This window comes from Anser brachyrhynchus, assembly GCF_964034855.1.
Source record: "Anser brachyrhynchus genome assembly, chromosome: 26".
NCBI classification, from domain to species: Eukaryota; Metazoa; Chordata; class Aves; order Anseriformes; family Anatidae; genus Anser; species Anser brachyrhynchus.
Genome location: NC_137719.1, coordinates 1028372 through 1050902, shown reverse-complemented (window position 1 = coordinate 1050902; position 22531 = coordinate 1028372). Strand labels below are relative to the sequence as shown.

The following is a 22531-nucleotide window of genomic DNA, read 5'->3' as shown; positions in this document are numbered from 1 at the left end:
GCTTACAAAGGAAGCAGTGATTTGCCACCAGCTCCTCTCCCTGGCTCTCTCTGGTTGATGCTGGGGTCAGCTCAAAATCAAGACCTTCAGGGATAGGGACTTAAGACAAATTTATTGTGATATGCACCATGAAATTGAATGAATTACTGCTTCAGGAGACGACAGGCTGGAGAGCGGACTGCTCCCTTCCATGTACAGCTGTGAGATGAATACCCCTACGTCAAGGCAGCATAACCCACCTCAGAGAACAGTTAAAATAAACTAGATCTCACAGTTAGTTCCTAAGGATGCCATGAAATCCCACCACTTCCCTCCTGCTGCCACAAGGAGTCTGTTTCCAAAACCGCAAAAATGATTGCGGCAGCAGTTTGTCACACAAGAGCCAAGGAGGTGGCTGTTGCAAATAAACAAAAAACATAAATAAATTGATTCCCTCACCACTCTCAGAAACTCCCTACACCTTGCCAGCCTAACAAGTTAGCTCAAAGAAAACAAGCAAGAAGAGAAGTCCATAGGAGATAATACAATCCCTCTGTATTAAGCTGTACACCAACAAATTTTGTTTGCCATTTTGTATTTAGAAGTACACGGACACGACCTGTATAACACGTATGTATGTATCCCAGGTGGAAAGGCAGCTCCTGCTTTTCTTTCCTTACCCACACGGACATGTGCTGATCATCAGAGCATCCTGCCAAAGAATGTGGAAAGGCTGTACATCACGCTCCGTCCTCTGAGGCAAGGTAACTTTCCACCTTTCAATACTACTTTTTCCCTTTCAAAACCAGCATAAGTGAGGGTGGAAGTTCGGCACAGACAGCAAAGGGAAGCAAAATCATTGCTTGTCATCTGATACGAGTAATTCAGAGAAGGTCCCCAGCTGGGGTACTGCATAACAGTGATGTCACGGAGCACTTGTTTTGGCAAGGAGAGACTTTGAGAACTGAAGAGGCAGTTGTGAGTGGTAGTGTTTGAGGACTGAAGGAGCACAAACTGTCCACAAGCTTGGGCAAGCAGCTGAATCCCAGGGTGTGTATCAGTCGTGGAGTCCACCAACAGCGCAGCCAAGAGATGGGAGAACCTCCTCCATTGGATTGCCAGCACAAGCCAAACCCAAGCCCCCACCGGGCAGCCCAATGCAACAGCTGGAGCGAATGCTCCATACAGGAAAAGGAATAAAGTAAGGAGACACTCCTCAACGTTGCTAGAACTAAGCAGTACTGCATCCAGGTACGTTCTCCCCGAAAACACCGAAATAGGGGTTTCCCAAAGGAAGGGGAAAGCACAATGGTTGGGCCCCTTCTTGCTTCACTGGGCAGAAACCTTGCAGCACCAGCAAGCAGGACATGTTCTAGCTTAGAAGACTGGTCAGCAAGGATGGGCTCTTGACTGGGGTGAGAGGTGTTAGGAAGGTTTAATTTTAAACTACAGCGAAGATTCATCTACTCCCAACCAGCCACACTCAGGCCACAATTTATCAACCCAAAAAGAGAGGCAAAGCGAAGTATGGGTTAATTTGGGCAAGTCCCACTTCGGAAAGCACTTGAAGTGATTTCACACCTCAAGGTTGCAGCAATTCAGGAACCCCCCAAGATGCTGGTCAAGCCACAGATTAAGCAATTGCTTCAGTGTTAGCTTCTGTCTGAATTTCCAGTTAGCTTTTCCCCACACCTTGAACCTCAGCACCACGTCACCAGTCCAACACCAGGCAACAAGATTTCACATGCTCCCACTGAGGTCAGGGAACTGATTCCACTGTGACTACTCAGGGAGGAAGGGGGGGTCATTACACAGTAGAAATCATCTGCTACAGGAGGAAAGAAAAACTTCCCTAGGCATGGAAGGAAGGTAAGATGGTTTTACAGTAAACGGTTAAGGCAAGAGGCCTATCGGAGATCCATCAGTACCACATCTCTCTCGACTACTGACACGTGATTGCAGGTCTGGAAGAGAGAGGAGAAGAAAGAAGGGACAGGGTGTTATTCAGATATTTCCACAGCTCAGGTGAGTCTCCTCAACCTCCTGAGGCAACCTGCACCCAGTGGCTTTCACAGGACTGCTCTCTCTTTGCAGGGAAGAAACCAAGACAGACCAAAACTAGCACCCCGCCCAGTACAATGAAGAGACCATTGCAGGATACAAATACAAATCTCTCCCTCAAATACAAACCTTTGCTACTGCCTGGATCTGTTTCTACGGATAAGTGCTCTGCATCACACCTCCAACACACGCTATCAAATCAGAAATCTTTCGCATCTCAACTTTAGTGAGAAGCAAATCCCTGACTCTCTCCTGTCCTGGGCCATAGCCTAGCATCTCAATACAGATATAAACTCAAGGGAAGTGTCCAGTATGCTAACATAGAGTACTATAGCCCCAGGTGCCCTGTGGGGTGACTTACAGTGAAGAGAGGAGGGTCTTTGGAGTGCGGGTGGAATCCTTTCTGCCGGCAGGAAGAGATCTCCTCCAGACCATGCTCTGTCAGCTTGAAAAACCCTGTCCTAGAGCAAATAAACACATGCTCTGTACAACTCAAGCCTCTGCAAATAGAAGCAGCTGCTCCTGTGTTTGAAAGAGCATGTCTGAGTCTGCTCGTCTCAAGCACAAGATACAACACATGCTGCAGCATGCTCCTCTCCAAGTCTGTGGCTGCAGACTGGCCTCCTTTCATGGGTGGGCAATCAGATATGACCCTCCCTGAACCAGCTCAGAAGAGCCATTGGATCATACACTCTTTCAGCCTCTTCTGGTAAAACTTTTCTCACATTACTTAAAATTTTATTCCTACACCAGGAATCCAACAGAAAAAAGGTGATGGTGAACAGCTGTTCAAAACTTGCTGAAGAGACCTCCTGTCCAGCCACAGGCAGAGGGAAAGCCTTGTCCTTCCCCATAACCATACTTACTCCTGGTATTTTGGAGAACACACAATAGCAATGGACTCTGGCAACATCATCTGATAGGAGCAGTGTGTGTGCAGGTCCACACTGGAGAGGAAAGCTGTTTGCGTGGGGTGAGTCTGAAACACATGACAAAATGAGAGGAAATTACAGCAGGGTTGGAGAACTAGTTCAAACAGACTGCGGCTGCCAAGTGGAGGTCCTAATGGAGAAGAGGCACAGCGGACCTGCGTGCACACTGAAAGTGGCTTTGGATTACCCCAAAACATCTGTTCCTCCTTTCCATTTGGAAAAAGTACAGCAGATACTCTACATTTCTGGCAACGTCCTATGCAAATTCATATTTTAATGCACAACACTTTCCTTGCTTTAAATGCAGGGCAATCACTTGACATGCTTCTGCAGTGCAGCTATGTCTAAGGCACCAGACGCATATAATACTGCCATGAAACTTCAAGATAACCCGTTGCACCAAGATGGTCAAGAGTTGTACAATCACAGGCAACATCCAACTTCCCCAGCTCTGGCTGAGAGCTAGATTTTATAGCCTAATTCCTGCAGAAATGTTTTTCCCCTTTTCTCCTTTTGCTTCTTAGGTTTTTGTTGCCAAGACTAGGTCAAAGGTATTCTTGAGGGTCCCTGGATGTTACAGGGCTATCACTGAAGAGTTAACACTGGAAGCAGACACCCTACACATATCAGGCACATCCAGCAGACATTTATTTGTCAGAACCTTTGAGGCAGCTGCTGCTTTCGAGAGATTACTCAGCAGCACCAAACGTTTTGCTTGGCATCGATCCGACTGCCAAAGGCTCTGTGGGGACAGGCAGCAGGGCAGCACTGGAGACAGTGGAGGAATCTGGAGCTGGCACATCCCGCAGCAGAGCAGCACACAGCTGTCTGCAAAAAGCTGTGCTCCCACAGGGACGCATCATCGGAGAGTCCAGGCACTGACAGCAAGAGCTCCATGTGGGAGGCTGCAATGTTCTGATTTTAGCTGCATGAAACACGAACTTCAAGCCCAACATCTAATTTCCAAAGGGACTGATGCTTTAGGAAGGGATCTGAACTTAAAATAGGCCTGGATTTCTCCAGCAGTATGAGTAGTGACAGAGACTGCACTAGAGAGAGACAAATCCAACTAAAAAGATGCTGCCAGCTCCACGCTTTCTCCTCCAGTAAATCCTCCTTCACCAACCCATCTTCCTGCACCCCTTTTCTCCCCAGCCAAATACAAGGCCAGTCTGGATGTGAAGATGAGAGACTCACATGGATCCAGCCAAGTGTAACAAGGCCATGCTGATCCTGGATCAGGAAAAGTTCCTCCTCATTCTCTGTGTTGCAATAATCAGGGCCTCCATACTGCTTGGGAACGATGACGTGGGTTATCGTGAACTCATTCCTCATCTGCAAGGCAGCACAGGGAGGCTGTTACCCTCCAGACACCCCCCAAAGAGGAAACACTACTACAGTCCACTGGTGCAAGGTAATTTCTTAAGCTTTGGGAATGAGGCATTTCTGCATTCATCACTCAGGGGTCCAGCGAGGGAAATAGCAGCTCTAGAAAAAAGCCCACGAGTGCATCTACCATCCTTGTGCAGGTCACAGAAATGGTACTGCAGGCTACTGACAAAGGAGTCCTAGATTTTCAGTATGAGCTGGCCGTGGCTTTGCCATGCAGAATACCCATAAGAACTCAGAGAAGCCCTGGACACCCAACCAAAGGAAATCTCCTCACTCACTAAGAGCTGATGACTCATATTTAAGTAGTCACCAAGCATCTGCAAGCAGCTGGATTGCAGAAAGTTGCCACATCAAGCTATTTAATTTGAAAGCAAATTTCTCTAAGCGTAACAGCCCCAGTTGACGGGGCATAGGCTGGAGCTGCCAATATGAACCTGTGCAGGCAAACTCTCTGAGGGAGAATTGTCTTCAGCCTGTGCTTGCACAGCCTCGTCTTGGTGAGCGTCCTAGCTCACAACTGGGACCCCAGTCCTGCTGATACCAAAAGGACAACTCACTGAGCTGCCTGTCACGGCCAACAAAGGAGCACTTGAGGCAGGTAATCAGCAGAGCTATCAAAGTGAGAAAGGAAGCAGAACATCAATGGGGACCTGGTAGCCGTCACCTCACATTGACATACACTCCTCACATACAGCCTGAGGAAATCCTCCCATAAAAAGGAGGAAGAGGAGAGGCAGACCAGCCCTAACACTCATATGAAATCCTAGTCATCAGTGAAACTGCACTATGGCCTTTCACAGCCAAGTCAGGGTCCTCTAGCCACTTCCAAAGCTATTACACTTTAAGAAAAAGCCTCTGCACCACTTAAAGGCTCTTAATTAGTATTACCACCTTACCAGCTTACCGCAGAGGATCCCACACGTCTCCACTCCTCGGACTGTGTTGGCATCAGCCAGCTGGAGGAATTTCTGGCACAGCTCCCTAGGGACAATGACCTGGCGAAGGGCATCCATGCTTGCAACTGTGAGAATTAGGAACACAATGAGCAATGATAGCTGGGGACACCAGAGAGATATTCCCTCAGGTCAGTACCTAAAGGGACTAGACTGAAAAACTTCAGCCTGCAAACATAAACTATTTTAATGTTTACACTTACAGGGGCAGCCACAGATAAAGTTACCATTAATACCTCTTTCAAAATAGGGTAAGAGATACACAGAACGATGTTTAGAAGTCTGCCAAAAGCAGCATTTCGTTAAAGAAAATGAAAACACAAATGCTCAAAAAATGTCATTTAAAGATGTTTCTCTGGTCAAGAACCAGTCACCTGGAAACGTCTGAATCAGTATTTCAGAATCATGTTTGGAAAAAGAGGAGAATTTGGTCAAGCTACTAGGAAGACCAAAAGCCAAACAGACTGTAGATTTTTGATCAGTAGAGAGACTGGGGCCCAATTAGCAACAGGAGACAGTTCTTCCCAGCCCTGCAAACCTTTGCTGGACAGCAGGGAGAACATCCAGTAACTTGGAACACCAAATCCCCAGAAGGGATGGGGCTCCGATGAGATACTTCCAAGAGCCAGACAAGAAGCTCAGCTCCTCAGCTGCGTTTGGCTCAGACCCAGAAAGGGAGAAGGGTGCACCGATATGTACTAACTGTTTTCTGTGTTCCCCAAAGCACTAGGTTTCAAAGATCTGTCCACAACAGGAGGTTTGGGTGAGACAATCTCCACTGATGGACTTGCAGGGTGAACTGGAGAGGCAGGAACCTTTGGGGTTGGGGGCTTTTCCATGTCAGGGATGAGGGGTCCATCCAGAGACTCTGGACTTGGCTCTGGCTTTCCATATTCCTGCACTATCCTCAGACGTTCTTTCTCCAGCTCCTGCTGTCGAATCATCTCCTCAAAGACATGAAACTGCTCTTGCTCTGCCTGCTGCTGCTTCATCAGGGCTACACGATTTCTCTCCTCTTCCAGCTGCTGCTGCAAAGCCAAGTTGCGTGCAAACTCCTCTTCCTCCTCTTTCTGTAAGGAGAAATATGCCAAAGGACACCACCAGATAGGGGAACACTAGACCAAGGTAGAATATGGAGCCTATGCCATTCCTTTAGAGCTGTAGCTTTGAACCTGCTGCCTGTAGACCCTCAGCAATCACAGCAAGACTACTTCTAAAGCGTCTGCAGAAGGTAACCAACAGAAAGTACTTCCTGCACAGAATCTTCACCTTGCAAAACAGAGATCAGCACTTCCATCAGCAAAGCCTGCTAGACCAGAGCAGTAAACTGTTGCCTTACCTACCCCCTTGTGTGCGATTATAATTCCAGATTGGGAAAGTGCTATTTCGGAGATAGAGAAATCACAGTAAAACTGACTGCAGAGTTTTCTGCTTTGCACACAGAACCCCATGTCCTCACTCATGCTGCTATGAGCTGAGTTTCTGAGTTATGACTCAGACCCAGACCTCACACTGGGACAAAAAGAAAAAAACAAGTAACAGTCCCAGCTTAGACTGCCTCCAAAATGTGCTATGAAATGATGTATAGGGATGCTATGACAGGTTCACCTACATAATGACAGCAGAGACATGACTGGGACAGCCTCGTGCCACAGGTGATGAAGAAGTACCCTGTAAGCTCAGGCCACCCAGAATTCACATTCTCTAGCACCCAGGGAGCCCTGCTTTCTTCCAAGGTCTTTCTGGCTGAGGATTTTCTGACAAGCCTCCAGTCTACTCTCACTCACCTTCTGCTCGTTGTACTTAGCATAGTCCTTGGCGTACCTCTTTAACAGCTCCTTCTTGAGCTCTTCAGCTCTGGGGAAGGCTACTTCTTTCAGCTTCTGAAGGAAGGAAATACAATCATAAGTGCAACAGCCCCAGGGCAAGAAAAACAGGACCAGAATGGACGCAACAATTAATGGATTCTTGGAGAGAATAAACCTTGTTCTTTTTCACAAGGCAGGAAGGTCCTGAGCAGCTCCAGCACCACTGGCACATGGGCTGAGAGTATGCAGATGGGCACATTGTAGCAGTGTGGCACAGACAGCACCACCACCAGCCAACACAGAGCAAGTGCTTAGGCAGTGCAGTCCTTTGTTCTTCTAGTCAATGCTGAGCAGAGGAGCAGTAGCTTCTTGTGGCCGTGAGCAATCTCCAAGGATCCCCTGGTAAGTCTCTTTAGGACCACTGCACCCAGCTACCACACAGGGAAAAGCCACACAGTGTTTAAAAAGCAAAGAGTTTAACATGAAAGAAAGGATGCCCCAGCGCTCAACAGAAAGTAAATTGGATGGATACAAGAACAGCCAACCCTGCACAAGTACGACGGAGTAAGAGCCCAAACTATAACTCCCAAGGGGTCAGGGCTGCCTGGTCAAGCCAAGGCTTCTCAGACTTCGTGTGGTTCCCAGAGCCACCAAAACCCAAGATCTACAACCCTAAATCACTTCCAACAGCAGCCACTAAACACTTGGCAACATTACTACTTACTTTCACTGTTTCCTTCTTTTCAGGTATGACAGCGGTTTTGTAATCACGATGCCTTGGCAGCTTCTCAATGAAGAGCCTGTAAACACAGGAGAGAAACTGCATTTTTGAATCCCAGCAGAAAGGGGCAAGCACGACACAGTAAGTGGGATTTTGGGGGGTACAGTTCATTCCCTTCCAGCACAGTATCCCTCCTCCGCCACTTCCCTGGGCGCTTTGCTCCTGCAATCAGGACGGCTGTCTGCCTTTCTACAATAAACCGCCCATCACTTCTGAGCTCTTCATGACACACAGGGAATCTTGTTCAATCCTAGGATAGCACCTTGCACAGGATTTTTCTTCCACCCAGGCTTGGAGATGATCCTCAGGAATAAATATGTTTGTTTTAAACAGAAACATTGATAAACCAGTCTAAAACATCAAGGACACTGGCAGTGATTCAGGAACGGCACCTGCCTACACCTCTGTGAGCATCCAAGGGGAGAACAGGCAAACTCAAGGATTCAGCTGACTCATTGCTCACACCATCCTTCTGCATGGGGGAAGAAAACAATTTCTGCAAGAGATGGGAAAATTAACTCAGACCTTGAAAAGAAAACCTGCAGGTAGGCTAAAAGCAAGTTCACAACATCCTCAGCTGCTACATCAGAAGTCTTTTGGCTCTGTTGCATGACAAACCCGGGAAGACAGGGCAGTATTTCAGACCTTTCTGGGCAGCAGGGCTGGTTCTAAGCACACTTCAAGACTGAGCTCAACATCACCTTGCTCCCAGCACAGCTATGAACAGGTTTCTCAGTAGCCAGGATAACAGCTCCCACCAACTTCCAGGGAGCAACTCAGGACACAAAGGTGAAGACACAGAGAAAGAGCACTGCACGCACAACAGCAAGGTGAAAAGCCCATAGACACGGGGAGGTTCACTCCTGCTCAGCTCTGTAGAGTTCCCCAGGCTTGAGGCATCCTCAAGTTACCTCTGTGAGCACTAAACCCAGTGTTGCACCCAGTGGTGCACTAAACTGTGTGCTCAGGGTGAGCTCACAGCAAGCTTAGCAGGAGACAAGGGCTTGGCTAGGAGACAAAGCACCTGCAAAGCTTTGGATGCAATGCAAAAACACCTGCCCTGCTTCCTGGCTTTTTGCTACAACGCTCCAGCATCTGAAGGAGGATGTCCCCCAGCTCCTTCAGCTACAGCAATAAGCAGCCTCATGCACGTACACAAGGAAGAAGGGTAGAGAGGACTAGACTGTGCCTCAGGGAGCAGCATGAACAAACCAAGCAGAGGCAAGTGGGAAAGACTCAGCAGGAACAGAGTGAGAATGTTCCTCACACTGCGAGGTCTCTGTGTGTGCAATAAACCCAGCTCCTTTAAAACCCCAGTCCTCTGGGAAAAGTGAGGACTTTTTGCAAACCTGGCTCCTGTTTGCCACAGAGGGCATGAGGATGCTCTTGCCAGACACCATAGGATCGGCACAAACACGTCACACCACAGAGAAGCTACTACTCCATCCAAAGCCACTGGTGAAGTCCCTGCTCCTAGCTGGTGGTTGCAAAGTAGGTCACTGTGTCAAGAGGACAAAACAAGGCTGCGATCACTGCCAAGAGATTGCAGATTAAAATGGAAGAGAGTAATTGCAAAGGATTAAGAGCAGAGGCTGGATTGGAGAGGATGGAAAAAACAGCAGAGGCAGCTGGCTTCCCACAAGTCACGAACGGGGGGAAACGCAGACAGCAGGACACAGCAAGGGCTTTGGGCAGCCAGAGGAAGACTTTGAGGCAAGACCATGCAGCAGTAGGCTGAGGAAGGAGGCAGAGGAAGGGCAAGAATGCTTCATGATTCCTGTCCACAGCCCAGTTGAGGCTTGGCAGGACTTAAACCCGCAGCTCCCATCACCAGAAGTTTTGGGCTTGTTCAAACCTCTGACTGCTCCCAAGTCCACTATGAGCAGCAGCTGCTTGGCACTGAGTAGCCACATTACAGGCTATTTTTAAGCACTACTATGGTACACGTGCCAAGTCAGAGTCTCTCAAGTCCTTTAACACCCCACACAAACTCTTGGAGCCAATCCTAGCAGCTCACAGCCACACAGGCAAACCAGGAGTCCAAATACCACAGGAAATTCTACTGCTTGATAGAGTACCATGGGACAAAGCCCTGGAGGGGCCTGAAAAAGCTGGTTAATATTCAGGGATCACCTCCTCTAAGCTCAGGAGCAATGCATCCCAACAAAGAGGAATTCAGGCAAAAACACCAGGAGACCTGCATGGAGGAACAAGGGGCTCCTGGCCAAACTCAAGCAAGAAAAGGAGGCCTAGAGAGCATGGAAGCAAGGACAGATGGCCTGGGAGGGATACAGAGACATTGTCTGAGTAGCCAGTGGGGAGTAATTGCCTAAAGTGACTAGGAAAATTAAACTACTACTCACATTTTAAAGAAAATGTACAGCATTGAAGAGGCTTTCAGGCTAGGGCGTAGCTGCATTACCTGAGCATTCCCTGCGCTTCCAACCTTAGATGCTACCGCACTGGGGGAACCTGGTGTGCTCGCTCTATGGCACAGTACGGAGCGTAGAGCGGAGCAGAGACACCGCGGCTAGGCTCTGTGACAAGAGGGGGACTCGATTGTTCTTGTATCGGTCACCGAGACTGATAGATTGCACGTTTGCTACCCTGAGCCAACGACCTGTCATGTTTTTGACAAAATGCTGTACTCCAGTGAACTTTTGCTCATTATAATATCATTATAATACCAAAACACACCTCCATCCCAAAAGCTACCCGCCTCCAAGGTGCGACCACCCCTCACTGAGCACGCGCTCTGAATTTCTCGGAGCCTACACCTTTAAACGAAAGTGAGAAAACTTTGCACCAATCGTAACTGAGGTATGCCTGACTGGAGTCACTCAAGCTCCACCTAAAAGACAGAAAATAATATAAATTGGCTTAAGAGAAAGGGGATGTTAGGGAAGATACCATCGTCAGCGGAGATACCATAACAAGGAAATATATCATCACGAGGGAATATAGAATCATGAGGGCCTCCTGACTTCTGGGATCTGTCGACGGGCTGAGCCTCCCTTCCCCTCCCCCCCCCCCTCACGCACACACACTGAGATGCCTTTGGGTGAGATTTGAACACTTGGTCATACGAGGTGTCTCCGTGGAAACTTAGAAATCTCTAGAGTCTTTGTGCCTTTTAATGTGTTAATTTCCAGGCTGTGCACCTGTGCATTTCAGGCATGCCAGCTTGCTTTTGCAGACAGTAAATTATCACTGGCAATCCAAAGAACCTGTGTACCCTGTGTACCTGTTGCTGTAATAAATCACACTTAATTGCATTGTTCCTAGTCGTGATCTCATTGAACATGACTAGCGGATGGGCGTGTTACACTGTTGGTGAATCCATGACCACGATCATTCAGTACCCTGACTCTGACCAGACCTGGAACAGTTAATCAGCTACACCCCTTAACGCGACAGCCAGGAATCAGGTATAGAAAGCCAAAGTCCTTTTAGAATGAAACTTGGCCAAGGATGTCATGGGCAACAAGAAAGGCTTCTATAGGTACATCAGTGATAAAAGGAGGACTAAGGAAATTGAGGGCCCTTTCTTGTAAGAAATAGGAGACCTGGTCACCCAGGATATGGAGGCTGCTGAGGTACTCAATGAATTTTTTGCCTCAGTCTTCACTGACAAGAGCTCCAGCCACATAGCCTGGGCCCCAGAAGGGAAAGGCAGAGACTGAGGGAATGAAGAGCCACCCACTGTAGGAGAAGATCAGGTCTGAGACCACCCAAAGAACCTGAAGGTGCAGACATCAATGGGGCCTGATGAGATACCTCTGCCAGTTTCCTCAGGACCCACGGATGTAATTGCTAAGACATTGTCCATGATATTTCAGAAGTCGTGGCAGTCTAGTGATGTTCCTGCTGGCTGGAAGAGGTGAAACAATCCCCGTTTTAAAAAGGGAAGAAAGGAAGACCCAGGAAACTACAGAAAACATGGCTTCACCAAGGGAAGATCATACCTGACAAATCTGGTGGCATTTTACAGCACTGGTTGATAGATGAAGAGCAACTGACATCATCTACCTGGACTTGTGCAAAGCATTTGACACTGACCCCCATTATATCCTTGTCTCTAAATTGCAGAGACACGAATTTGATGGATGGATGACTCCTTGCATAAGGAATTGGCTGGATGGTCACACTCAAATTGCTGACGTCAAACAGTCCAGGTGATCAGTAACGAGTGGCGTTCCTCAGGGGTCAGTACTGGGACCGGTGCTGTTCAACATCTTTGTCGGTGACATGGACAGTGGGATCAAGTGCACCCTCAGCAAGTTTGCCAATGACACCAAGCTGTGTGGTGGTATGGTTGACATGCTGGGGGGAAGGGATGCCATCCAGAGGGACCTGGACAGGCCTGGGAGGCAGGCCTGTGCGAACCTCATGAGGTCCCCCCTCTGCTCTGCTCTCATGAGACCCCACCTGGAGCCCCGTGTTCAGCTCTGGGGCCCCCAGCACAAGGAGGACCTGGAAGTATTAGAATGATTCCAGAGGAGGGCCATGAAGATGATCAAGGGGCTGGAGCACTTCTCATATGGAAACAGGCTGAGGGAGCTGGGGTTGTTCAGCCTGTAGAGAAGGCTCTGGGGAGACCTAATAGTGACTTTCCAATATCAAAAAGGAGCCCACAAGAACACAGGAGAGGGACTCTTTGTCGGGGAGTAGAGTGATAGGTCAAGGAATAATGGTTTTAAACTAAAAGAGGGTAAATTTAGATTAGAAATAATGAAGAATTTCTTCACTCAGAGGGTGGTAAGGCAATTGAACAGGCTGCTCAGAGAAGTTGTGGATGCCCCATTCCTGCAAGTGTTCAAAGCCAGGTTGAATGTGGCTTTGGGCAACCTGATATTTTGGGAGGTGTCCCTGCCCATGGCAGTAGGGTTGGAATTAGAAGATCTTTAAGGTCCCTTCCAACCCAACCCATTCTGAGATTCTGTGTCTTCCAAGGTGAAAGACTGGTGTTCGTAAAGTCCAGCCTGGTTATTCTTAGAAACATCCATGACTCCCTCCTGCACATTATCGAGTGGGTGGGCGACAAGCTTCATTTCAGCATGGGAAACAGAGGTGCTGAGCAACCAAAGGACCTAGACGAGACTGAGCATGTAGCTGGGGGCTGAGCAGGGAACTGGCTTGCCTCAGTGGGAATCTTAGCGTGGATCCATCTCCTGACTACCCCACATCCAGTCAAGATTCTCCCCAGACTGATGCCTCTGCTAATCAGGTGCAACTACACAGATCTGACTGTGTAATTCAAGCCTTGAGATCAGCCATAGGGAGCATCATGTAGGGCAATAAAGAGAAACCTATCTTCCTAAAGCCACGCATAAAATCATAGAAACACAAGGTTGGAAAGGATCATCTAGTCCCAAGTGTCCTCCTATCACCAATACTGCCCACTAAGCTACTAAATCATATATCGTAGCACCTTGTCCAGGCAATTCTTGAACACGGCGAGGGACAGTGACTCCACCAACTCCCTGGGCAGGCTGTTCCAGCACCTGACCACTCTTTGAGAGAAAGATGCAGTCCACACCAAGCCACAGACTTACTCCTGAGGACAGTGTTCTTGCTCCCAACAAATTCACCATGTGCAGGGGTGCAGCCAGGAGCCTCTCACATGCTTATCAGGGCTAGAATCCTGCCCTTCATAAAGTTCCAGCTTGTACTAGTCTATATGCTCCCGTTAAGGAGCTGGTCTTTGAGGAAAAGCAGCCAAACCCATAGCTGCAGCATTGACCAGAGATTTGGCCTTAAGCATCAGGGAAAAAAAATCTGGTCCTGTTTCTAAAAAAGAGGAAAGCACAGCAAGTCCTATCAGAGGCTGCAACTACAGTCCTATTCTTGCCTTCCAGGTCACAGCCTCGGGGAAGGACACCTCAAAAACTGCAGGTCAAGCCTCCTGCTTTCAAAAGAGCTATACAGCATTACACTTCTGATCAAAGAAATTAGATGATGACGTTAAGCTTTTATCTTCGGATAATCCAGGCTGGCAGCTCATATTCATCAGTGTGAGAAATCACACCCCAAAGGGAAAGTTTTTCACCTTTCCTGCAGCCCAGCAGCCAGGCTAACGTAAATGCCGCAAGTATTTGAAAGCTACTGGAGAGAAAACACACTTGCACTTACTGCTGTAATGAAACAGCGAAGGCACGTTTAGTTCATTTGTTTAGTTAGAGAAGAGTTTCTCCTTCAGCCCCAGCTACGTAACCAGCCTGGAAAACTTCCCGCGGGTTTTACACTTCCCAGCTCCCTGTGCAGCCTCCTGGGGCGCTCGCTACTATGACCATAAAAGCTTAGGAAGTGCAATGTGGGAAGCAACGCTAATCAAAGAAAAATGTGTTGGGTTTAAAGAGGCTGAGGCAGGAACCCTGTGCACAGACGCAGGGCAGGAAAATGCCCATGGAGATGCCAAGCCTGTTCTGGATAAGGAGGTAGCGAAGCAGAGAGCAGACTCAGCCCTTTGGCCATTGAGTGAAACTGGGTGAAGATGGCAGGATTTGAGGATTTTGGCCAAAAAGCCTAAAGGAACGGAATACTCGGTGCCATTGAGATATTTTCCAAGGGTCACAACTTTCAGCCCTGTGAGCACATGCAGGTGCATCTAGAGGCACGCATTTGCTTCTCTCTTACTCTGAGCTGCTCAGACAGAAGCCAGACCTGATACCACGTCACCACGTTGGCACGGTATATGCTCAGCAGCGTGGCTTTCAGACCCAAGATGGCTTGTTCCTGGCCAGCTGCAGAGGTGGCAGCAAGGATGTCTGTGCACTTGTCCACATGTACAGCCCCTGAGCTGGAGACCCAGCAGCTATGATACCATACAGGGTCTTGGATGGGTTTATATATAACCTGGGGCTTTCTAGAAGGGTATTCAGGACCCATGGATCTCACGCACTGTTCAAGCCAGTTGACTGGTGTCAGGTTGTTCAAACTCAGTACTCTTCCTCACATCATTCCTCAAAAAGGCGTGGGTGCCTACGTACATGCATAACAGGGATGGAATTATATTATTTCCAAGAAGTAGAACTAAACCTTGAATACTACGTAACTGATTTCTGCACTGAAGTAGGAATTTGCTGCCTGCTGTAAAAGGTTGTAGTAGGTTAGACATAAAGCAGGCTTCTCCTCCAAAACTGGTTTATCAAAGGACCATGGAAACAGCCTGTATCTGCTCCAGAGAGCTACCTGATACTGAGATCTTTGGCCACTTATCCTTGCTAATCTGCATGACATCATGGCTATCGAGACCAACCTAGCCACAGGGAGCCAACACCTCTCTTGCTGGAGAGGAGTTGCTCTGGGAAAGAGGAATACAAGGTACGCCTGATTTTAAAGAGAATTTCTACCTACATCCTGCAAAGCAGTGAACAGTGTTTTTTTGTGCTTCTACCTCACACCTTTGCAACATTTCCTGGTCACTTGAACCAGGCTGGTTGTATCTTTGCCTCTGCAATTCAAAACCAGCAAAACTCTGGACAGAACCTGGTTCTTCGAGCTTCACAAGGCCTCACCATGTTTGTACACACACACAAAACACGCAACATAAAACCCACAGCCCCTTGCACCAACACAGGTTACTTGCAAATGAAGCAGAGCTGCTCTTACGTGATGTACTTATTGTACAGAATGAAGGCATGCTCAATATTTCCCTCCTCTGAGTAAATCGTCGCCATGCGGAGGATTTCCACGCCAGAGCGGTAGTAGCGTCGCGGTGGGACATCCTCATTCACTTCAACAGCGCTCCCCATCTGGATCAGGCTTCGGACACGCTCCTCAGGCGGGAGGCTGACATTGGCATGGTCAGGCATAATGAAGCACATCAAAGTTGCTGCAGCACTGACTTACTCTGCAGTGGGAGGAAAGTCAAGTGTGTCAAAACCACTGTAGTAGACCAGGTATCTCATCCAGTTTCCTTTAAAGAAGCCAATCCTCCAGCGGAAAAGCACTTAATACCCAGGTCAGGTAGTTCTGAGAGAGGAATCTGGGGGAAGCTAGGCTCTTTTTGGACACAGCACTTGGATATTTACCTTTGCAACCTGAAAGACAGCCACAAATTCAAGATCAGTCCCCGGCAATTGAGTTCAACCCAGGGTTTGACCAATCTGAATCCTACCCAAAATGGCTCTTCCTTGCTAATTGTCTCTCCATGTAACACCACCAGTGCCACGCGCTAATCTGGGGCAAACTGGCAAAAGCATTTCCTTTGGACTTGAGCAGCAGAAGCTTTGCACAGGGTTTTTGCATGGCAGCATCCACTGCTTCGCTTACACAATAGTGATGAGGGCTGCAGGCCACGCTTCTGGGCGCTGCTGCTCAGCAGAACTGTCCCTACCCATCAAGCTCGAGCCTACATGGCTCTTGCCCAGGCACAGGCGCTATCCCTCTGTTCCCTGTGCTGTGGGAGGCACTGCCGTCACGCCAGGAATGCACCTCAACCTGATCTGTGTATCTACCTTCTGCCTAGCTCCTACAAACACCTTCTAAGCCACGGCACAAGCCAACAGACTTGAAGCCAAGGAAATGCTGAAATCACCTGGGGCAGAGAGCCCCAAAAGTCTCCTCAGCACTCTCCCCTACACTGAAAGCTCAGCTCCCCTGGAAAAGCCCCCTCGGACCATCGCAAGGGTTAAATTTCCTATGAAATCACGCTGCTGAATCCAGAATGCCTTCTGAACCTTCCGGCTATGTGAGGCTTCCCCACAGCTTCTTCCTAAATGGGGGAAAGGTCCCAGCCAGAGCGAAACGCTGCCCAGCGACCCCGAGCAGCGGACGCATTGCCTTTCTGGGGTTACCTCGGAGGAAAAGCCCTTTTTCGATGCAGCGGGCTGGTGCTTCTCAGGCCTCACCTCAGAGGGGAGGGGCGCTCTTTCCCTAAATAAGGCCTGCGGGACTGGGTCCAACCAGCAACCGCTGCCCCCAGCCGCTCCCTTACGGCACCCGACAAGGCCGCGGCTGCGAGCAGGACCTGGCCTCCCCTATCCCGGGGCGCCGCCGTGCCCCCGGCCAGCAGCGCCGCCTCCTCGCAGCCGCTGCCCCCCCGGGGGGCGCGGTCCCCTCGCGGCTCCCCCCCCCCCGCTTCCCCCAAGGGGGAGGAAAGGCACTTCCCAACCGGCTGCCGGCCCCCCAACCGCCGCACCCCGGACGAGGAGGGGACGGGGAGAGGCCGCCCCCACGGCCACCTGCGGGTGGGCCCCGGCCCGAGCCCGACCTGCGCCGGGACGGAGCCGCCGCCGCCGCCTCCTCCTCCTTCCTCCCTCCCTCCCTCCCTCCCTCCGCGCTTCCGGGTTGGCGCCGGGCCCCGCCCTCCCCGCCTCGTTCTCAGCAGCCAATCACGAGCCGCCACCGCATCCGCACACGTCGCAGTCGCCTTCCGCCCGGCCCTGCCGCCGCTTCCTGTCCCGTATCGCCGCTACGTGGGGGGCGTGCGTGTGTGGGGGGGGGAGGGGCGGGCGGAAGTCCGGCTTCATGACGTCAGCGGAGCGGCCCGGGCCTTAAAGGGGCCGCTCTCTCCCAAGAGCCCCTAGCACAAGGCCCGCTGGGCTCCTCTCTGCCGTCGAGCCGGACGAACGGAGCCAGCACAAAAAGCGTACGCGCCGCAGAAATTTATCAAAAGTGGACGAGAAGAAAAAAAATCACCTAGTGACAGGCCAGATCCTGTTTCTTCACGTTGCCAAGTATATCGTCAAGAAAAGCCCTCTCTGTTGAAAGTTACAGACATGTTCCAAAGGACATTGCTTTAGGACCAATCCAATTCCATTTATTCTCTGCATCTCTCGATAAACTGGGGAGGCCGGTATTTGACACAGGATTTCGAAAATTCTATGTCAGTTGTAAAAAGTACCCAGAGAAAAGGTAAAAAAAAAAAAAAAGAAAAAAAGAAAAAAGGAAAAAAAGAAAAAGGAAGGAAAAAAAAGGAGAGCTGTACTGGTCTCACGAACACCTTCACTTGCAGTTCCCAACATCCAGCTCAGCAGCTGGTGGATGCCACAGCAAACTCACTCATTCAATCAGCCGCAGAGCTCCTCCTGGGTGAAAAAAACAGCTCTGGCTTTTGGTGTATGTTTTTACACTGTCACAGGTTTCTTACGCCACCGCCTGCGTTTCCTGGCCACGTGTATTTCCTGCGGTTGGTGCTGGGAACTCGGAGCTGGGAAGCACAGTCTGTTGTGCTGCGTGTTGTAAGGCAACGAAACCGGACAGTTTCCTGGTCCCAAACTGCAAGGCCACCTTTGCTCAGCCACCCTGTGTTTGTGCACAAGTTCCTGGTGTTGCGTGGGTGCCTTGTGACCTTGCTTGCGGTTCTTCCTGGTACAGCCAGAGTTTCTGAAAGAAGATCTGGAAGTCAGTATGAGGAGAATTCAATCCCCTTCAGTCGCTCTGTGTACACAGAGACTGAAAAGGCTGAAAAGTTCAGAATGTCTTCAGCCCTCTGGGTTTACCCAGTCCCTTTTACCTCAGCTTGAAAGATATGATGGCCAGGAAGAACAGCCAGCTATCAGCTCATCTCCTACAAGCTGCTTTCTTACAGCTGTGCCACAGGAAGGGAAGTTTCCAAAAGAAAGCATCTTGTATGCCCCATAAAATAAGGGCTGAATAAAGCACTGTCCCACCAGCAGCAGGCACTGGCTACATCTGCTGCTGAGATGCTTTTGCAGCTCCCACACCACCCAGTGATGCCCAGCCTAGCTCATGCCCCAAGCAAAGAGGAAGCTCTTTAACTGCATTTATTGCTCCCCCATCGTTCTTCCAGATAGGGTGACAGAAAAAGAGCCTCTGTTTCACTTGAGGTGAAGAACTGCCTTGCTCAGCACAAGACTCAAAGAAAAGTGCTCTTGCCCCTGAAGTATCTTAGCTTGAGAATATTTCAGCCTTCACAGGAACCAGCACCACCACTGTCAGTGATGTTATTACAAATCTATAGGTTCAAGCACACTATTCAGAGGCAAAGAGCTTTGCACATGCTGCTGTAGGCACAAGGAACACTTCAACATTAACAAGCTTGAGGGAGATTCCTATCTTCACTCGCTCCCAAAAATGGCAGGGCAACAGATGCTGTCATGTATGTAGCAGAGTTGCATCTAGACTTGTAAAACCACAAGTTTAAGTTTCTTAAAAATGAGTAAACAGCCTTTTTTGTTCTCTCTGCTCAGCTATACTGTATGTATAGAGGCAAGAAGCAAAAAAACCTACCTCGGCATTGCTAATGGGAATTGTTCTGAATGGTGCGGGTGATGTTCAACCATCTGCTTTCTCGCATTTGATGTAGTGTCTGCTTTTCCTTTGAGGAGGTCCAAGCCCAAATTCTTTACTCCACAATTCCTTAAATAGATCTCTAAATAAATCTCTATGACATAACTGGGCCTACATACCATTTGTCAAGTGATCATAACAGCTCTTTTACATGTAAATCAACTCCCCTTCACATTCTTCCTCCCTAGGACAGCAGCAAGCCTGTGAAAAGGCCACATAGGAGATCTTTAGCTCCCAGTGTCCCAAACTGCCCGCTTTCCTCCTTATTCACTGGCTCCACTTGACCTCCATCAGCCGGAGCTAGACAAGTTTAAAATCTATCTATATCCTGACAGCAGTTCTCACTTCATATGTGCACTCAGGCACACAAAAGGCTTACTTCTTTCCAGATCTTTTCTGAAGATCTTCAATATAGTTCATTCTCTCAATAGGATGCCCTCGAGCTCTGTTGAACACTGAAGAGAGAAAAGTCTGAGTTATAACAACATTTCACTAGAAAAAGCCTGAAGCCATCTAAAATCACAAGCCCATAATAACATTTTATATCTTGACAAGAAGAACATACATGTACGTACAGTCTATTGCAGCATTTGGCTCCATGCCTTCAACATCAATTAGGTACCTGAACAGATTAACGAGAAAGCTCTAATAACACAGTTAACTACAGAGATATTGACAGATCAGACGCAATTCAAAAATAAAGTGGTGGGAAGTTTTTAGAGCTCGTTTACAAGCCAGAATCTAGTAGCAGTATTTTGTAGTTTCTTATCCTTGATTTTAGCAAACCCCTAACAACAAAACCTTCTCTAAACTTAAAAGCTTCATATTCTTGCCAGTTGGGGATTACACAGGTCACTTGACTCTTGTTGCAGCAGTAAAACATTTCCTTCTCGAGCAACATGAAGCTGGCAATACCACCACCTAGTTCAGTTTGACCAAGGACAACTCACCTACAAACCAGGTAGCCAGTTCTGTTCAAGCCATGTGTGCAATGCACTCCAATAAGTTTATCTGTAACACATGGTAATCAGTTTATATTTTTGAAGTGTTCTTTTTCCAAAACCAAATCAGAGCAAAAGAAGCCCATTTTACATTGTTCTTCAACAGGGACACCAGCACAGATAAACTGAACTGATTGTGTAACAAAATCACCACCTTTGTGTCTAATTATCACCCCTGATTTTAGTTCATTAGCTCATTTAATTCTGTGGCCTCATCTGCATGGTCACACAGCTCACTGCATGGAAGGTATATTTAAAAGCTCTATGAAAGGCTGGCCTGCATTTCCTGAGCACTAACAGCTTCCTGTTACCAAAACGGGATCGGTATCTATGGGCAGACTAGACACAGTCTCAATTTCAATTAACGCTTGGCTCGCTGCTAATTATCGAGCCAGCATGAACTCCTTTACTACAATAAACTGGTCTCACTACTGCATCGACATATACATGCCAAGACGAGGAAGGGAAATTCATGTTGTGCACAAAGGTTAATGAAGAACACTGCCAACCCCAAGTCTTCCGTGCCCTTCCCATCAACAGCACTTGTTAACGTAAAGGAAAATCCACACTTACCATTGTCTTTATTGTCTCTCAAGAAGTTTTTTACAACACTCTTGAATTCAAAAATGGTCTGATTGTTTGGTATTTCATGTCCCATTGTCGAGATCTTTGAGTAGCAGAGCGTGGCTGGTAGTTCCTACAAGAAACAAAGAAGGACAATAATTTTATAAAAAAGTGCGAAGATTCTCACTAATTAGAGAGCCCTGTGACAGAAGATACAAGAAGACAAGTCTTCCAACTAAGTCCAGAAGAGTGGCAACACAGTTTTAGGTAAGAAAAATTCTCTTTCATTTCTTTAAACTTTATTAATACTCCAGAGCAACCTATTTGCATTTTTGTTCCCTGTGCCTTTGCTCCTTCCTTTCTTGGAAGCACAAAGCACACACAGAAGCTGGAACAACTTTTCCAACTAATATCCACACATGTGATACCACAAGCAAAAAAATATTTGTAATCAGCTTTTAATTCAGGTAAGCGTGTAAAAAAACACCTTTACAGTACCTCCAAACCTGTGATGGTTGTAAAAAGAGAAGAGTTGAAGACCACAGTCTTGCACTTGATCAAGGATGAAAACTGCATCCCAATGTCCCTGCAATGCTCAACCTCATCCCTTTTCCAGAGGATTTGAGTGCCACACGCTCTTTAAAGTCACCTTCGTACAAGAAACTTCTTCCCAATTATTAGCAATATTAGGGCTTTAAGAGAACTTTACTTTCCCAACAATGCGACCAAGACTGACCTCTGGCCTGTAGTAGCGAGTTGTGTATGTCAGGTCAATGATCAAGCCCAGCTCTTCCCCTTGCTCTTTAATTTTCTTAATGAGGTCACGAGGTGAAAACCTCTCCTCTGGATGAAGGTTGTGATCAAAATTCTGAGGGAAAATAACATTCAATGACAGACATTAAATGCAGGTGCACTGCGACTGGAGGGAGGAGGCTTGCACTGCCGAACCTCCTGAAGACCATCCTTTTGGGGAAAAAAAAATGAAAAAGATACAAATGGCCAAAATCAAGAACAGACCCATGTCTGTGTTGCACTGTGCCAAACCAGAACAAGCTCTGGACCGTTAACTGTTTTGGGACTGTTCTGCTAAGGTATTCCAGGAACGACTAAAGACTACGACAAAACATTACAGGGCGGCAAACGTGCTGAGGAACAAGCTCGAGTTTGGCGAGGGCTTTAAAACGGGCCTGGTTCCCGTGGAGGTGCAGAGGCAGCACTGCACGCTGCCACCAGCTCCACTGCCCCCGCGGGGCCACCCACGAGCGAGCGCCAGCCCTCGGAGACGGGGGGCACCAGAGCTCGGGCGCCGCCGTGGGGCCTGCTGCGGCACCGGCCACGTCGGCAACCGCCTGGGGCCGCCCTCGACCCCCTGCCCGCGCTCACCTGCCTCAGGGGGACCTTGAAGGCGATGAAGCGGGTACCCGGCAGCCTCCGGCCCAGCGGGACGTAGTCGGTCCACCTGAAAAGGGAAGCAGAGGGACATCAACCACCGGAGCCCCGCTCCCGCCGAGCCCCTGCGGGAAGGGAGGGGGTGCCCCGGGGGCGGCACCCACCGCTCCGGTACGCGGCAACCCCCGCGGCCCGGCATGGCGACAACCGCGCGGCCCACCGGCGGCGGAGCCACCGCTTCCGCTTCCGCTTCCGCCGCCCCGACACCGCGCGGCCGCCGTCCGCACGGCACCGGGAGGCCGCAGTCCGGCCGCGGCTACGGCGCCCCCTGGCGGCACAGAGCGGCACCCGCCGGCACGGCGCTCCCGGCACTGACGTCACTGCCAGGGTACCGGCGTGACGTCACCGCCCGCGG

At 49.0% G+C, this 22531-nt stretch overlaps 2 protein-coding genes across 17 annotated transcripts; both read right to left on the bottom strand.

The window, feature by feature from the left end:
* Positions 1–512: 512 nt before the first annotated feature.
* STAMBP (STAM binding protein) lies at positions 513–17689 on the bottom strand. Of its 9 annotated transcripts, none has more exons than XM_080568305.1 (10): positions 17549–17689; positions 15518–15758; positions 7850–7925; positions 7105–7200; positions 6021–6387; positions 5261–5385; positions 4170–4307; positions 2907–3019; positions 2402–2501; positions 513–1943 (listed from the first exon to the last, which is right to left on the bottom strand). In XM_080568305.1, the coding sequence occupies exons 2-10, from the start codon at positions 15730–15732 to the stop codon at positions 1887–1889; spliced, it is 1287 nt and encodes a 428-aa protein (XP_080424431.1). In that variant the 5' UTR covers positions 15733–15758; positions 17549–17689; the 3' UTR covers positions 513–1886. The 9 variants fall into 9 exon arrangements, with proteins under 9 accessions (XP_080424431.1, XP_080424433.1, XP_080424435.1 ...); XM_080568307.1 differs by lacking the exon at positions 17549–17689 and adding an exon at positions 17121–17195; XM_080568309.1 differs by lacking the exon at positions 17549–17689 and adding an exon at positions 17092–17175.
* Positions 17648–22412, bottom strand: DUSP11 (dual specificity phosphatase 11). 8 transcript variants are annotated; one of them, XR_013942155.1, is made up of 9 exons: positions 22281–22412; positions 22111–22186; positions 21464–21595; positions 20737–20860; positions 20113–20173; positions 19728–19784; positions 19542–19617; positions 19282–19363; positions 17648–18235 (listed from the first exon to the last, which is right to left on the bottom strand). XR_013942155.1 is itself a non-coding variant. In XM_080568333.1 (9 exons), exons 1-8 carry the CDS (start codon positions 22313–22315, stop codon positions 19321–19323), a joined length of 594 nt encoding a protein of 197 aa, XP_080424459.1. In that variant the 5' UTR covers positions 22316–22412; the 3' UTR covers positions 17648–18235; positions 19282–19320. The 8 variants fall into 8 exon arrangements, 7 of the variants coding, with proteins under 7 accessions (XP_080424459.1, XP_080424456.1, XP_080424460.1 ...); XM_080568333.1 differs by having other exon boundaries at positions 19738–19784; XM_080568330.1 differs by lacking the exon at positions 19282–19363 and adding an exon at positions 19103–19231 and having other exon boundaries at positions 19738–19784.
* Between the last annotated feature and the right edge of the window lie 119 nt (positions 22413–22531).